The sequence below is a fragment of the Pteropus vampyrus genome, unplaced genomic scaffold (genome assembly GCF_000151845.1).
Source record: "Pteropus vampyrus isolate Shadow unplaced genomic scaffold, Pvam_2.0 Scaffold196, whole genome shotgun sequence".
Taxonomy (NCBI): domain Eukaryota; kingdom Metazoa; phylum Chordata; class Mammalia; order Chiroptera; family Pteropodidae; genus Pteropus; species Pteropus vampyrus.
This window is the reverse complement of record NW_011888977.1, coordinates 2,571,158-2,589,160: the sequence shown is the minus strand read 5'-3', so window position 1 is coordinate 2,589,160 and position 18,003 is coordinate 2,571,158. Positions and strand designations below refer to the sequence as shown.

At 44.1% G+C, this 18,003-nt stretch overlaps 1 protein-coding gene across 3 annotated transcripts in view; it reads left to right on the top strand.

The window, feature by feature from the left end:
• The window catches only part of ZC3H18 (zinc finger CCCH-type containing 18), a 57,267-nt gene that overhangs the window by 23,963 nt on the left and 15,301 nt on the right, over positions 1-18,003 (top strand). For all 3 annotated transcript variants that reach the window (XM_023537670.1, XM_011371894.2, XM_011371892.2), the window contains 5 exons: positions 641-789; positions 1,115-1,207; positions 2,167-2,324; positions 7,513-7,630; positions 8,993-9,261. In XM_023537670.1, the coding sequence (XP_023393438.1) occupies positions 641-789; positions 1,115-1,207; positions 2,167-2,324; positions 7,513-7,630; positions 8,993-9,261 (787 nt within the window). The remainder of the gene's footprint in view (positions 1-640; positions 790-1,114; positions 1,208-2,166; positions 2,325-7,512; positions 7,631-8,992; positions 9,262-18,003) is intronic.

The following is an 18,003-nucleotide window of genomic DNA, read 5'->3' as shown; positions in this document are numbered from 1 at the left end:
TATTTCAGTATGAGTGGCTTTTGAGTCAGAATCATGGTCCTATATATGCACCTGTGAGCCTGGCTGAGAACACAGTGTCTCTGAGCAGTAAACCCACAGAGCAGGGGCCGCCTCTAACTGGGAGGCTCTTGGACTTTTCTCTTTTTAGGGGGAAATGAACTATTCTCACAGTGACTTTGGAACAAGGGCTGTGTTTCCTCTAACATGACCGGCTCCATTCAGGAGCCCTTTCGGAAATACTGCTCACTCCCTAGCTTGAGAGTCTGGTCCAAGACTATCCAGGCCTGCCTGCTGGGGACCTGGGTGTGTGTGGAGGTGGAGGCTGGGAGCTCATTAAGGAGTGAGCCCATGCACACTTGCATAGCTGCCCTGGCTCCCTGGGGCCGGGGAGGTGGGCTGGGGAGGGTGAGGGGAGTGTCAGCCCTGCTGTGAGCTTTGGCCCTGCCACTTTAGCCCCTAGGCTTTGGCCTGTCCACATTCGGGCTCATGCAGCTTATGGGGTGAAAAGTGACACCAGTAGCCTGTGAGCATGCCCAGCAGATCCTCAGGAAAGCTGCTGCCCAAGCAAAACAGGCAGGAGTCTGACCTCATGTACTTGGGCTCTCATTGACCCATTCTGACCTGACTTTTGTTTCCTTAGGGAACTGTACCTGGGGAATGAATTGTAGGTTTATACACCCTGGAGTCAACGACAAGGGCAACTACTCCCTAATCACCAAAGCCGAACCTTTCCCGCCTAATGGTGCCCCGCCTCTCGGACCTCACCCACTGATGCCTGCCAACCCTTGGGTGCGTGAACACCTCTTTTCTTTAATAAGTAGCAAATCAGACATCTAAGCTCTGTGACTCTCCAGCTTAAAGCATATTAATGCCACTTGCATAAAAGACATTTCTGTGATGTCATAGTCAGAGCTGCCTTCCAGATGCTTCCTTTGTCTCCATGCGTAGAGGTAATCCTAGACTCAGGGCAGCCATATCAAGACAGAGTGAGACTCAGGAGAGACCAGGCAGTGTGCAGCCAGCTGATGTTTAAATGGTGTTTTTGCTCCCATTTCTTTATAGATTTTAAAGTTTTGCTTGCTTTCTCAACTTTTCCTGTCTCATTTTTTAATAGGGTGGGCCAGTAGTTGATGAAATTTTGCCTCCACCCCCTCCAGAACCCCCCACAGAGAGTGCCTGGGAACGAGGACTTCGGCATGCGAAAGAGGTAACTAGCAGAAAACCTGAGAAGAAAAAGAGTAGTGGCAGTCTTTGCATAAAACTAGCATTTCCTTGACCTGGAGACAGTGACTGAAAACTCAGTAAAGCTTCTGAAGTAAGAGGTATATTTCTGTGATTTCTTTGAAGAGCTGGAAAATAGAAAACAATGTCTGGTTGTCTCTGTGAGGCATGCTAGGTCATGACCAAGCCCAGGAGGCCATGGACTTCCAGCCTAGAACGTGCACCTCTGTCTTCATGCGGCTTAGGTAACATTGGGTCACACCCAGCTGGTGCTGCAGCCCCCAGCCACTCAGAGCCATTCTCCAGATTTAGCATCCACCTCTACCCCTAGCGACCTGTCTTCTGGAGAAGCCATCCTCTCTTTGTAGAGATCCTCACTGTGCACATGGGTGCCCCTTCCCACTTCCTCACTCCAGGCCACACTCTTGTCCCAGATGTCTAGGCTGTTTCTGAGCCACTTATGTTAGTTTCTTTTCAGTGAGGTGATAGACTAAAACAAAATCATTCTCCTTGCTACCTCAGCTCACACTTCGTTCCTTGTGCATTTTCTGCGCTGAGCAGACTTATTTTCTTCTCTACACTGTGTCCTCATCACTGAATGAGTATCTGGGACTCCCTGGTTCAATGCCAGGACTATTATTAGGAAGCGGCCACCTCCAACACCCTTCTCAGAATGTCAGTTTAGTGGTGCTGCTTAGTGGGCCCATCCTGACTGCCAGGTACAACTGTGTGCAGGGACAGGGTGCTCCAGTCCCACAGAAAGGCACATGGGGTCCTATGCCCCTGGCATAGAGCTCAGGCACACCTTGCCTGCTGAGTACTCAGTCGTGCCAGTTCTGCGGGGCCGCTCCAGCCACAGGGGCCAAGGCTTTGGGTCAGATCAGGACAGGCTTCCCTTTGTTTTTCCTAACAGTAACCAGTGTTGGTTTCTTCTCACAATGGTAGGTTTTAAAAAAGGCAACCATTCGAAAAGAACAAGAGCCTGATTTTGAAGAAAAAAGGTTTACTGTGACTATTGGGGAAGATGAACGGGAGTTTGACAAGGAAAATGAAGTTTTCCGAGATTGGAATTATCGGATCACGAGAGATGTCAGAGACACAACGTAAGGAATGATTTGCCTCTTCATTCCGTTTTCGAGAGAGAATTAAGTTGTCCCCAGCTGTGTGGGGCTTGGAAGAGAGCACGTAGGTCCCCAAGGTGTGTGGGGGCTGATGACTGTTCACTGTCCCTGACTGAGAATGACATCCCTGAGATAATTTCAGACTTCTTTGCAATTGACTTTCCTCAGTTTTTTGCTTCTCTGAAGTGCATGTTTTAGTTTCATGTAAGGGCTGTGTGACTGGAGAAGGCTCACACCTTTTTGGGTTCATACGAACTCTTGAGTTTTTACAGCTGGTCTTGAAGCCCCGTAAGTCTCCTCTCGACCCCTTCCCAAATTCCCCAGAAACCAAGAAAACCTATGAAATTTGTCACTAAAATCCAGGAGCATGGCAGATGCGACCCTTTTAACATAATACCGTCTTTATTGTTTCTTCCAGATATTTTAGTACTGTTTTTGTAAAAAATAATTAGGAAGTACATATAGTTGAAAAACATAAGTCAAATCTTTAAAAATTGTGTAACTTAATCAGTACAGCACTTGTCTCCCAGAGCTCCGAATCCCAGGCGAAAGCACTTACCTCTAAGGGAACAGAAACAGGCCAGGTTTCTTCTGAACAGCCAGTATGATGTGGACTCAGATCATGGGGATGGTGTATAATTTATTTAGTGCTCCGAACTAGCTTTAGCACCATCTTAGTCTTGTAGCAACAATTTATGCATTTACATTTACTGGAAAGTCACAATCACTGACTTCTGGCTGAAATGACAGCAAAAGGTACAGAAAAAAGAGAACACATACAAGTGCTTGTGTTTCAGAATTCAGTCATGTTGACTTGAATCCACTAGACTGTCTAGGGATTATCTGGTCGTGGATTACTCTCCTCTAGACTCTGCTTGTAGGCCTGTCATGGCAGCTAACAGCTCAGAGGTCTAAGACATAAAGATTTAAAGAATAATTAAAACTTTTGTTTTCTAATTCTGTATGTGAGGACAGTGTTAGATCACAGTGTGTGTGAGTGAGAAGTGGGTCCCTTGAAGGCATATCGCCCCAAGTCTTAACTTTATCTCTTTCTAGTGTAAATGTGGGTGATGACATTGTCCTCCTTGTCTGGGGAGTGTTTCTGAGAGTCATAGGAGCTGGTGTATACAGAAGTAATCTAAAGCACAGAACATGCTCTGGGTGTGGATTTTGTGACTGGTGAAGGAAGCACCTCTGAGTCCATATCCTTGACACTGTTTCCCATGCTGGCTGGAGCATAGACCGAGAAACTGCCAGTGGAGAGCAGTCAGGCAGGTCTGGTTCTGTGGCGGTCTTGGCCACACAAGAGCCTGTGCTCTAGCCCTGCCCCATGTTCGGTGCCAGACTGGCACTGGCTGCTGCCTTCTCTACCAAGGAGGGTCGATGCTACAGGACCCTGAGACTCTGAAACCTCTGAGGACAGGCCTTAGGGCAAGATTTTTAATTGTATTTTGTTTGTTCAACATCTGCTGTGCTTCTGTGACATGCATGTGCCAGGCCCCACCCAGACCTGGTCACTCCAGACCTCTGGGAACAGGGTCCTGGAATGCGTCAGGTGGGAAAGCATCTAAACTGTTTCTAATGACACTCAGTGTAAGGGCTATGTCAGCCAGGGTCCACTCAGCAGAGGAGACCACTCAGCTATTTTAATAGAGAACATTTAACATAAAGACATGCTTTTTGGGTGACTACAGAAGCAGTGGGAAAGGTAGCAACTTGTAGGAAGTAGCTGCTAAGGGCAGGGGTGTAGGTTGGAACTGTTAAGGTTGAGAAGCTGGGAGGAGGAGCTAGAACTCATACCTCTGAGGAGGGCACGCAGGCCAGCTGTGCTGGCATCTTCGAAGTAGGAAGTACAAAAGGGTGACTGAGAAACTAAGTTGAAATTTAACAAGAGGCTCAAGGGTCGTCAACGTTAAGACTCAAAAAGACCAACCTTACTAGTTCTCATTTACTGGAACCCTGCGATGTTACTGTTTTGTGTCCAGGTGCTCCTTTCCCAGTGATGCAGCATGCCTGCGATCACAGTTATGTCCCAGGTAGAGAAAGATGGTAAAATGTCTGAAAGCTGTGGCTTTCCGGGGATGGTCCCTAGACCAGCAGCAGCATCACCTGGGAGCTTGTTGGAAGTGCATTCTTTCAGAGCTGCCCCATCAGAAGTTCTAGGGAGGGTGGAGCCCAACCGGCTGTTTTTAACAAGGCCCTTAGGTGATTCTGATGCCCGCTGATGTCGGAGAGCCACAGATTTCAGTTCCAGGGGCATAGGCCGTCAGATATGATGCTAAGATTTAGGGATAGAAAAACTGAATAGTTACCATGTAGGATCTCCTTAGTGTGGTCAGGTTCTGATCATGTGGAGCTAGGTGCTAGGTTATAGAACCCATGGGAAAGCTGCCTATTCAAGAACTCCTGAGGAAGGATTCTGGGATACTGTAAAGAAGGGATCCCCAGCCCCTGGACTACAGACCAGTACTGGTCCCTGGCCTGTTAGGAACTGGGCCGCACAGCAGGAGGTGAGCAGCGGATAAGTGAGCAAAGCTTCATCTGTATTTGCAGCCACTCCCCAGCGCCAACGTCACCGCCTCAGCTCCACCTCAGATCATCAGGCATTAGATTCTCATAGGAGCACCAGTCTCTGGTGCCAAAAAGTTGGGGACCACTGCTATAACGGATGGGAAAATAAGTTTTTTCTTTATACCTATATTTGGAAATAAACAGAATTTGCTAGCATGATTATTTAGTAAAAATAATGCTATCCTAGACAAACACATCCCAATTCATATCTTTTAAAGTTCCATTTCTACCACATCAGGCACTTTATTCAATTGCCATCCAACTTGTGAGACTTCATGCATAGAAGACATTAAGGAATGTCATCTCTGCACAGGGCTGTGGGGCACTGTACCGAGAGTACTCCACTGAGTCCTGCAGGGGCCAATGTTCCAAAAGACACACGGGGCCCCCAGGATGCCCAGGATGTCACCTGTGAGGAATAAGGTCATTGGCGCTAGCTCTGTCAGGAACAGAGCTTGGTAAACTGGGGCCAGACTGCCAGGCCACATGCCCACTAGGACTGTACCTTTGCCAGCATCTGTCCTTCGTGATTGCGCCTGAGGAGGTAATCATTGGCGGGTTGCATTCATGGCTGTGGCCCCAACTTGGTTCTGAGGGAGGCAGGCTGAGGGGACACTGCATGCCCTTTTCCCATCATCTGTAGCCTAAGACTGAACAGTTCCTCCGGAGAGAGGTCATTTTCATTTTGTTTTATCAGTTTTCCCAACACAAACTTACCTGACCTTACCCCTTTGTGAGAGCACATATCCTCACACTCAATTTGGAAAGTGTTTTCTGGGGTCTTCATTGGCTGTATATTTGTGTTGGCTTTTGTATCTTTAAGGTCACAGGAAAAGTCTGTGCTCTGGGGACCATACTCACTTCTTTCTGTGTAGCGCGATGCCAGGCTGCAGGCCTCTGTGCAAAGTTACTGATTGTTGTCATCAAATATGATCTGCGTGGTGTGTGGGTTAGATTGTTAGAAAGATGTCTGGCTATTTGGGATGAAAAAAAGCTGTGTTATTTGGCAGAGCCAGCCTTGGGTTATCCCTGCCAGAGGCACTGGAAACACTGGAGGAGAGATTTTCTAGAAAGTAGGCAGTGGAAGGCCATGCAGACAACTGGAGATGGCAGCAACCAAGGGTGACAGCACAAGCCTGGCAGAGGCCTTTGCAGCTACCCAGAGTGGGGGCCTCTGCAAGCTGGAGATGCCTTGGTTTCTCCTTCCAGTTTACCCAAAGGGGAGAGTTGGTCTGGAGCCAAGAAATCCTTGAAAGAACCTCCTGTCTGGGGTCTATCTGTTGCCAAGTGTATGTTCACCTTTCCTCCCCCGCCCCCCACCTGGGTTCAAGGCACCCACAGGGCAGGGCCTCTGGGTCAGTGTGCATGGCTTCTAGCCCAAGTGAGTAACATGGGTCTACTCAAACCTTCTTCCCAGGGATTAGTCAGTCAGTTGTTGTCCTGTCCCTGTTGATTCAAAGTCCACCTTTACCCTGAGGTAAAGGTGCTGGGGTCTGTTTCTGGACTTGTGTTTTATTCCTCCAGTCCATATTGTATCTTCATTCCCAGGTTTCCTGTAATGTTGTCACATCTCAGGGTGTGTCTTGTCTTCTCCATGTATGATTGTATGGTCTTGCATGTCTCTCTTTCCATGTGGATGTGACTTGAGGATCAGTTTGTCTTACTTCATGAAGAAATTTGGTGTTTTTCCTGGGATTGTCCTAAATTTATAAATTATCATAGGGAGAATTGACATCTTGTTAATGTCCAGTCATCTATGCAAAGACAAGGAATATTGTCACACGAACTTGCATGTCTTTCAAGGGTGTTTTGAAGGTTTCCTCAGATAGGTTCTGTACATTTCTGGTTAATTACATTTTGTTCCTAAGTATTTTTTTCTCCTTTCTTGGGGTTGTAAATGAGGTTTTCTCTATACTCCATCTCCTAACTGGTTATTATTTATGTATATGAAGATGTTGGTTTCTGTATGTTAATTTTTCTCTGCTTTACTGGGTTCTTCTTTCTGGCTCTTTGAATTGTCTTTAACATCAAGTCTCAATTTTTCAGATATAGCATCACTTAATTTGCAAATTGAGATAATTTCACTTCCTTTCCCATTTTTCCTCTCTTGGGCACCTCTAGTCAGATCACGTTGGCAGTGCCTCCAGCACAATGGTGGGTCATCAGGGAGGCAGCAGGCCTCCTTGCCTCATCCAGATCTTATAGAAATGTTCCCCCTGTTCCCCTGAAGTAAGATGCTGGCTTTATTCTAAAGTGTATACATATATTTTATCACATTTAAGAAAGTATTATTTCCTTTTTTTTTTTTTTTTTTTTTATATTTTCATCAGGAAGGAGTATTGAATTTTTATCACAGACATTTTTGTCATCCGTGGGTGGAATCCTATGACTTTTCTCTATAGGTCTATTATCATATGCAGTATACTCATGAATTTCCTAATATTGACCCACCTTTGCATTCCTGGAATAAATGCCACTTAGTGATGGTATATTACTTTCTTAATATGGTGTTGGATTCTGTTTGCTAACATTTTATGTAATATTTTTGCATTAATATTTTTAAGTGAAAAGACTTTCTTTTTATTCGTTCTTTTTTCAGACTTGAGCCTTACGCAGATCCTTATTATGACTATGAAATAGAGCGGTTCTGGCGTGGTGGACAGTACGAGAATTTCAGGGTGCAATATACAGAAACAGAACCATACCACAATTACCGGGTAAGTAGGACTGAGATGTGTAGATCTGAACTTCACTGATTGATTCATTAAAATTGCCCCCTTTTTTATTTATAGGACTTTATGTGGGCTTAATCATGTTGGTATGGTATACTAACTCCAGCCCAAATTGACTATAGAGAACTAATGGAGATCCACAGATTAAATATGTGGTGATTTAAATAGACTTCCTTGGATTTATCTCTGTTCTTGCTGTGTTTTTTTATTTTTTGATTAGATTTGCTGATCGGGTTATTGATACAGGCTTACAGGGTTGTGTGTTTCACCCTTTTAAGCATATTACTTTTTCAAACTCCTTGGTAACACCATTTATAATCATTGTGCTTAACCAGTTAAGTATATTCCTTTGGGCCTCTACCAGCCATGCCTTGTTGGTCTAATGGAGAACTGGTCTATATTGGCATTTCCCTGAGAGTTTAGTATATTTATGAATATATACGCTTCAGCCTTTGGGTCCCTAATCTTATGCTTGTTAGGGTGATATGAAAAAAGCTGCCACTGGGAAGAGATCAGTTAGAGGCAGTTTAGTAGTTTTTGTGCTATGACTTATGTGACAGTCATGTGTTTTTAGGACCAAAGGAAGCCCTGGGTGCCCATTGGTAAGCTTGTAAAGAGATGGGGACCCTGGTTGACCATCCGTGCCCCTCTCTCCAGTAGAGCAGATTCCTCACTGAGGTTGGGCTGCAGGAGTGCAGATGCCTCATGTCAGACCCAGCAGCCTTAGAGGTAGCAGAGACTTGCTGGAGTCCCTTTCCACCACGTATCCCTACTGTGTCTAAGGGGCAGGGCAGCATGAAGGTCAGGAGTGTACTTTATTTCCCTATAGGCCTCCTAAAGCCAGAGCCCGTCAGTGTACTGTGACTTGGGCTTTATTCACTTTTAATTTTGACTATTACAGCAGATGAATGAATGAAACAGAACAGTAGTTCAAAAAAGTATTCAAGGATTATGGTTAGAAAAACAAGAGCCCCCATTTTGGGGTGTCCACTCTGTCCTAGACACCACTAAGCAGAGTGCTTTAGGTGCCTGGGTTGTCTCCACCTTAAGCATGAGTTGCTGAGGCCAGGGAGGCCCACCGGCTCACGTGCCAGAACTTGCACCAGCCTGGGCTGCTGATTAGCCTAAAATTAGTAGTTAGAAGGGTTCACTCTTAGGTCTTATTCCACTCTAATTTGGCATCTAATCTATTTTTTAACATTGTGTTTTAAAGAGAAACTTTCGAACAGAATTAACACCAGAGATTGTTCTAATTTTCATTCGCTTGCTCTTTGCATTTTCTCTGTACTTTCTGTTTTAAGTGTTTAAATCACAGCTGGTATATGTGTGTTTGGCTTTTCAACAAAGGAAAGGGAAAGGGAACGAGAGCGAGAGAACAGACAGCGCGAGCGTGAGCGGGAGCGGGAGCGAGACCGAGAGCGGGAGCGCCGGCAGCGGGAACGCGAGCGTGAGCGGGAGCGTGAGCGAGACAAGGAGCGGCAGCGGAGGAAAGAGGAGTGGGAGCGAGAGCGAGCCAAGCGGGACGAGAAGGACAGACAGCACAGAGACCGAGACAGGGAGAAAGAGCGGGAGAAGGAGAAGGAGAAGCCAAAGCCCCGCTCCCCGCAGCCACCAAGGTAGGCTGCCCACTGCTTGGGGTCTGGGAGGCCGGGGTGTGGGGCCCTGAGAGGAGGAGGGCTTGGGGCCCGCAGCTCCACTGTCTGGGCCCTGTTGATCAGCAGATCTGCCTGCTTCCCACAGCCCCAAACCCACTGTCCCAAAATCAGTCGCTAAAGAAATGTTGATGTGTTTTGATTAGTAGGTGCTGCCCCATCATGTAACATGTGTTACAAAACATGTGCTGTGTGTACCCTATTACTTTCCTAAATCAGGAAAGTTCTGAATTCCTAGTTCCTCTGGGACTTGGAAGAAGAAATTGGAAGGTTCAGGATATGCATGTTGCTGGCCACAGTATGGCGCTCTAGCAGCTAGAATGCAGGAACAGCTGGCCTCTCCACTTAGCTTGTTCTCTGTGTGGCAGGTTCCATGCTGCTCTATGAGAGTTGCCAGTTAGACTGCTGGGGTGGGCAGTGAACACATGGCCCCATAGCAAAGGCCCAAGAGGCTGGGCAGGCTCTGGGGCTTCGCACAGCCTTTTTTTTTTCTTTTTAAACATATTTGAATATTGGAGCAGGACAGCTGCTCCTCACTAGAAAATCATAGAACTTGATGAAATTTTGTGTATTTTTTTATAGCTTTATTGAGATATCATTCACAGACCATGCAATATACCCATTTAAAATGTACAAATGCAGTGGTTTATAATATATAGCACAGCTTAAAATTGTGGTGCCATCACAATTTTAAAACATCTTTGTTCCCCTAAAAGAAACCTCTTTCCCGTTAGCAGTCACACCTCATTTTCCCTAAACACGCCCCCCAAGCTGGCAACCACTAATCCATTTTCAATCTCTATGGATTTGCTTATTGTGGACATTTCACATATATGGATTTATTATATATGGTCTTTTGTGATTGACACCTTTCACTTAGCATGTTTTCCAGTGTTCATCCACACTGCGTGTGGCATGTAGCCATGTCATTCCTTTTTGTGGTCGAATAATTTTCCATCATATGGATGTACATTTTGTTTAACCACCCATTGATGGGCATTTGGGTTGTTCCTGCAGTTTGGCTGTCATGAATGTGAGCATTCATGTATAAGTATATGTGTGAACATAGCTTTCGTTCTTCTTGGGTAAATGCCTAGGAGTAGAACTTCTGGGTCATGTGGTAACTACGTTTAACCTTTTGAGGAATTGCTGGACTTTCCCAAAGTAGCTGCAGCATTTTACATTCTCATCAGAAACATGTGAGGGTTCCAGTTTCTTCCTCTTCCTTGCCAGCAGTTGTTAGCCATCTTTTTGATTGTAGTCATCCTATTGGGTATGAAATGGTATCTCATTGTAGTTTGATTTGTTTTTCTCTGATAACTAAGGATGTTGAGCATCATTTCATGTGCTCACTGGCCATATGTATATCTTCTTTGGAAAATGTTCGGATCTTTTGCCCATTTATAAATTTGTTAGTCTTTATTATTGAGTAGTAAAAGTTCTTTATATAGGTATAAGCTCTTTATCGGATATCTAGTTTGCAGATACATTCTCCCATTCTGTGGGTTGTTGTTTTACTTTCTTGATCATGTCCATTTCCTTTTTTTTTTTTAAAGGAAGCCCTCTTATTTTTATTCCAGCTTTCTAAAGAAAAGATACAGATGACGTATAACATTGTGTAAGTTTAAGATATATGATGTGATTTTGATACATTTATATTGTGAATCGATTACTACAGTAAGGTTAGTTAACACCAATGTCACCTCACATAATTATGTTTTTTTGCATGTGGTGATAAGATTGATATACTCTCTTAGCAACTTTCAACTGTACGATACAGTATTGTTAATTCGTCAGCATGCTGTACATTAGATCCCAGAACTTACCTTGTAACTAGAAATTTATACCGTTTGACCAACATCTCCCTATTTCCCCCACTCCCTAGCACACGGCAACCACCATTCTACTCTGTTTCTATGAGTTTGGCTTTTTTGGATTCCACATATGAGTGAGAACATACAGCAAAAACAGAGAGTCTTCGACTTACTTCACTTAGTATAATGCCCTCAGGTTCCATCCGTGTTGTTGCAAATGGCAGGATATCTTTTTTCATGGCTGAATAATATTCCATTGAATATACATACCACATTTTCTTCATTTATTTATCAATGGACACATAGGTTATTTCCATGTCTTCAATATTGTGCATAATGCTGCAGTGAGCATGGGAGTACAGATATCTCTTCAAGAGTGATTTGGCTATATACCCAGAGATGTGATTGGATTGTTGGATCATATGGTAGTTTTAGTTTTAATTTCTTGAGGAATCTCCTACTGTTTTTCATAGTGGCTGCACCGGTTTACATTCCCACTAGCAGTCCATATCCTTGCCAATCCTTGTTATTTCTATAATAGCCATCCTAACAGGTGTGAGGAAATATCTCATTGTGATTTCGATTTGCATTTACCTGGTGATCAGTGATGTTGAGCATCTTTTCATATGTCTGTTGATCATTTGTATGTCATCTTTGGGAAAATGTTGAGTCAGATCCTCTGCCCATTTTTTAATGAGATTTTGTTTTGCTATTGAGTTGTAGGAGTTCATTACATTTTTATATTAACCCTTTATCAGGTATAGGATTTGCAAATATTTTCTCCTATTCTATAAGTTGTCTTTTTGTTTCTTTTGCTGTGCAGAAGCTTTTTAGTTTAAAGGTAGTCTCACTTGTTTACTTTTGCTTTTCATGCCATATCCAAGAAATCACCAAGGCCCATGTCAAAGAGCTTTTTCCCTATTTTCTTCTGGGAGTTTTATGATTTCATGTCTTACATTTAAGTCTTTAATCCATTTTGATTTAATTTTTGTGAATGGTTTAAGATAGGGGTCCAGTTTCATTCTTTTGTATATGAATATCCAGTTTTACCAGCATCACTTATTGATGAGGCTGTCCTTTACTTATTGAGTAGTCATGGCTCCCTTGTAAAATATTAGTTGACCCTATCGTCAAGAATTTATTTCTGGGCTCTCAATTCTTTTCCATTGATCTATGTATCTGTTTTTAAGCCAGTACTGCTTTAATTACTATAGTTCTATAATGTAGTTTAAAATTGAGAAGTATGATGCCTCCAGGCTTGTTCTGCTTTCTCGGGATTGCTTGACTGTTTGGGTTCTTTTGTGGTTCCGAACATATTTTAGGAATGTTTTTTCCTATTGCTATGAAAAATGCCATTGAAATTTTGATAGGGATTGCATTGAATTTGTAGATTGCTTTGGGTAGTATGGACATTTTAACAGTATTGACTCTTCAAGTCTATGAGCACAGAATATTTTTTCATTTATTTGTGTCTTTCATCAATGTCTGATAATTTTTAACATGCAGATCTTTCATCCCCTTGGTTAAATTTATTCCAAAGCATTTTGTTATTTTTGACGCAATTGTAAATGAGGTTTTTTTCTTTGTTTTATTTTCAGATAGTTTGTTAATGTGCAGAGAGATGCAGCTGGTTTTCGTATGCTGATTTTTATATCCTGCAACTGTACTGAATTCATTAGTTCTAACGTTTTTTTTTAAATTAAATTTATTGGGGTGTGACGTTGGTTAATAAAATCACATAGGTGTAAAGTATACCATTCAGTAATACATCATCTGTATACTGCATTATGTGTTCATCGCCCAAAGTTAAATCGCCTTCTGTCACCATATATTTGACCCCCTTTACCCTTTTTTTTTTTTTGGTAGATGAAACCAGGCTCTCTCATCCCTTTATCTTGACCTTTTGATGAGACAAGCTCCTGTGTACAGTTGTAGTTCTGAATGTAAACATCAGGACTGTAGTCTTTCATATTAAATGTATGCCTGCAGCAGGATGCTTAGTTTGTGATAAGTGTCAGTTTTAACTGTTTTCGTCATCTAAATTGCAGTAAGTTGGCCTCCCTTAAATTTACTGTATTCTTTCATGCTTTTCTAACACTGGGCAAAGTAATGTTTTTAAAGAACATTTAGAGTAAATCACATATTTTAGATGCACTGGGTTTGTTCTTTAAAAGACCGCTTTAATGAATCTTTTTGTTACAGTAATCACTTTTTCAGTTATCTTGAAATTTATATATTTATTTGAATTTTGATTTTGATCTCTTTGGTATTGGTCCTTTTGAAGTCCCCTAGAAGCCCTTTCCCCTGAGATGCATGGCATTTCCACTGGGGCTGCCTTCCCCACTGGGAGATGAGGCCCAGCACTCCTCTGCTCACACCTGCTGGCCACTCACACCTCTTTGCTGTTGATCATTGTAGCCTCATCCTTTGCTCTGCCATTCCCTCTTCCCCAGTGTCTCCAGGGCTTTGATCAGATCCCACTACTCAAAGAGGTCTCCCCACTCACTCCTGTCTTCCTACCCTGCTTTATTGTCCCTCTTTCACTTATCCATTATCCTCTGTTGACCATCCAGAATGTAATCCCCTGGAAGGCCCTGTAGTCGTAAGGCTGGCACAGAGCTAGCGTTCATGAACATTTGATGGAGCCATAAATGAATTTTGGGTTTGGTAGCAGCCTGCATTTTTACCATGTGACACAAGTGAGTGCTGTAGAATTGGTGAAATTGCAGACTGAGTTGTGCAAACAGAACTAACTCAGTTTGCTTTCCAGATCCATCTGTGCATGTCCAGATCCCTGGTCTTAAGCAGAGACGTAAGCAATGGCTAGGATATCACTGCCCATGTAACTCTGTGGATTCCCCAATCACATGAGCAAGTCTAGTTTTGTAGTTTTGTGGTTTTCACAAGCATATTTACTCATATTTACTCAGGCTACAGACCCCTTCCCCAGCCCATACTAACATTGCTTGTTTCCAAGAAGCCAGGCAGCTCTTTCAAATCAGGTGTCTGTGTTTCTAGCCGAGGGACCCAGGAGTGGGTATGCCCACAAGGGTACTGTTTAGAGTACTTGCTGGAGGATAGCAACATAGGTCAGCTGTGTTTCTTGGCTTGTTACTAACTCATGGGACAGATGACCATCCACTGCTCGCTTGTATCTTCATTGTTGCCTGATCTCTCCAGAGGAAAGTACCTACAAATACAAAAAGAGTGTTTTAAAAGCTGTGGCATTTATTGGCTTGATCCCCAAGCAGCAGATTGCTGTGAACAGCTTCCAAATCCTACATGTGTAGAACCATAGACTCTCAAGAGTAGAAAGGATCACTGAGCGCTCAGCTGAATTAGTAGATCGGAGATCAGGAAGCTTAACTAAGTGAGTTCTTCCTAAAATCAGATGCAGCTTTTCTCACCAAACTGGGTGGATCTGTTCTCTCTCCATCCCACCCCAGTGTCTGACCTTGTTTGTTCCCTTCTTTTCCTCCCCAAACTCTCATTTATTATCCTGTGGGCTTCTACCCCCCAACATCTACTGCCATCGGCAGAGGTAGGGCACTCCTGTCACTTGGTCTGGATTTAGCCTGTCTCACTAGTGCTAAGGAGTCTTGAACCCCATCTTTGATCTCCTGGCTGGAGCCCTGCCAGCCCCACTACCAGTCTGAGGGCTAGGATTTCACCAGAGCAGAATTTCCAGCACGGCCTCCTAGTTTCTTTGATCAGCCGGAGATGGCGTGACCACTTCAGGGGTGACTGAATTTCCCTACAATAATACCTTTATATGATCTCTCTCTTACAGAAGAGCTTATTTATTTAGCTTTCAACAGGTTTGGAATTTTTTCATCAGTAGCTGGATGAAAAGAACTTTTTCACCTAAAATAGGAGGATGACATAACTGCATCCAAAAAGAGCCACTTGGGAAGCTTCTGTCTCCAGCCACTGGAGAGCAGAATCTCTACTGGGACTAGTACTTGCAGGGTCCAGTGGACATAAGTTGGAGTGGACAGTGATAAGCTTTAGTAAACTACGGTGGTTATTCTGTTTCATCTGCAACCAGCAAGGGCTTTAAGCCCAGACACCCCATTACCAGAAGAAAGAAGCACGGCGTAGCAGGCCAGCAGGACACCAGGGGCTCCCTTCTTCCCTCACCTTGTCAGCACTCTTTCCTGTGGTTCTCTCTCACTTGCCTGAGCTGTATATACCCCTCTAAACAATTGGTGAACTTTCCTCAAATCTCTGCCTCAGAGATTGCTCAGCTTTTCTCTAGTTCTCCTAGGCTAGATGCAGTGTCACTGTATTTAGCAATTGTGTCACTTTTCACCCACATTTTCCTTTTGTAATATGCCTTTTGAAAACTTGTATCCACTTCTATACTGGAGCTATTTTTAGACAGCAGAACCTTTTAACCAATTCTGTAGAATAATGCATTTATGTAGGTTAGGGGAAATCCCTTTTGTGAAACCTGCTCTTTATAAACAAGCCAGTGGGTATGCTTTCTAGGTGTAGTGAGGTGGGGAACTTCTTTGGCTTAGGTGAATTAATTTCATTCCAAACAAAAATAGTAGCTGGGACCTTCCTGGAGGAATTGCTCAGACTGCCTGTTATCTTTAAAGCTGTTGACTAAACATTCAGCTGTGCCTTGAAATGGCAGGCTCCTCATTTCCTAGGAGATTTGCTTAATCTTCATAAGGGAACACCTGTTCTTGCCCCTTTTTTCACACTCACTGAATCCTGGTTGTTTCCCAGATGGGGTTCTCGTCATCTGGGGCTGCCGGTGCTGCATGCGTGGCCTGTTACTAAGTATGCTCCAAGTGGGATCATTGCCCGGTATGTCTCCGTCCAGCTCTGACTCGCCATTATGGCTGTAACTAAGGCTGCATGGCCTTCTGCCACACTAGAGAGAAGGGTGACGGTCACTCTGGTCTGCTCTGACTGGTCCGTGGGACTCTGCTATCTTTTTTGTAAAATATATATGTTAGGTTTCCCTCGGCTTTTAGTGACTTTTTCCCTCCGTTTTCTTTGGTGCATCGGCCTCTCCTCCAGCCTTGCCCAGCGTAGTGCTGCTCACCTCAGTTTCCTTTCTTCATTGCCTCCAACAACTAGGGGTTCATCACCACCTTTCAGTTCTGTCTCATTGATATGCACATCTTAAATGGTGGAATTTGTTGATTTCCTGATTTTGAACATTAAGAGTTGGGTTTGATTGTACTTAGACCTCCATGGTGGTGTCACACACCTTTGATCCTGAATGTGTCAGATGACTACACCTGGACTGCCGTCAGGAGCTGCACAGGATGCACGTAACCTGAGAAGTGGAATGGTGCCATCCTGAGGCCCTGTGATGGACAAGTCACCTGGCCTCCACTTCACTCCCGACTCTGTCTTTTCCTTTACTGCCCCCTGATGAGCCACGTGGTCAGACTACAGAGTTGGATCCCCAGCTCTTACGTTTAGCTTTAAAATAGTCACTGATATCTCTGTTAGCGCAAAAGACACTCCTCTGAGAGTTTAATAAACCTATTTTACCTTTCTAATCTCATTCTGATCTGTCCTGGGCAGGGCTTAATTGCTTAGTTCTTGGAAAGTCATTGTGCCCAGGGCATATTTAAGAAAAAGTGTATCCTGTTTAACTTCTTGACTCCTTACTCACTGAATTTTCCAGAAGTTGCCCAACTATTTCATAAAGATGGAAAGGTAGATAAATAGTGGTTTCTGTGTGTTCAGGGCTAAATAGAGACATCTGTTACGGGTAGGAATTCGATGAGTACAGATGAATACAAATATGATCAGAATTAGAAAGAAGCATTATTGAGCCCTTTCGAGCCTTACTCTGTTTGCAGTCATAGCTGTATATTCACGGTTGAAGTCAAGGGTGGGAAGTGGAGAAGTGACATAAAGAACTTAAGGCAATGTTCATAGTCTTGGAAATTCAGGAAATATATTTGAATGACAAGCCCTCACCATGGAAACAGGAAGACAATGACACCTGTCCACCACTTGAAACAGTACAGATTATTTTTCTTTCTGTTCCCCCAGAAATTAAACTGTGAATGGGAATGTGTCGCCTTTGTTAAGTTACATTTCTCTCAGGTTTAGCTGCTTGTTTTCAAGTTCAAATGTGTTCTCAGAATCTGAGGATTAAAGTTATAGGTCTGTCATCCCTGGGTGCCCCCCTCACCAGTGAAAGCCCATCTTTCCTGCCCCCACTTTTTCAAGCCTCCCTTGGAAGGACTTTCACCTGCATGGCAGCACTTAGTGTAAGTCCCTGGACCCTTGGAAAGTCCTGCTCCATCAGGGCCACCAGTCAGGGCTCATACTCTGGGCCCTGGAATTGACAGGGTGCTGGGATTTGCTCTGCGCCTTATTGATTCAGCATGCATTGGCGTGTGCTGCAAGCCTTCTTGTTCAGTCCTGTGAGGGACGCAGAGTTGAGAAATGTGAATAGGAAATACAAGTTATATCACATTCTTATTTGTGTGTAGGTCCCTAAGAGAGGGCCACACTGCATGGTGTAGGTTGGAGGAGGGGTTACAGCCAGCTGGGCTAATCATAAAAAGTAATAATACTCCTGGGCAGGGAATGCAAGGGACTTCACTCTACATGGGTATTCTGGAGGGAGGGATTGATTGGGGCTTGGAGTTTCTTCTGCTGGCAGGCATCCACCTAGGCATGCTGAGAACAGGAGCCTCCTACCTTGTGTGGCGTGGAGCAGGAAAGGATTTGGAGACAGTGTGCACTTGGGGGCCGGACAGGAGGGCCACCAGCACAGTCTAGGAAAGGGGCATGGCAGCCCCAAGCACACTCAAGACCCATATAGGCAGTTTGGCTCAGTGTTACGGGAGGTGAGCAGAGTGTGATGCTCCACAAAGATGTCCAGGTGAAATAGCAGAGAGGAGTTGCT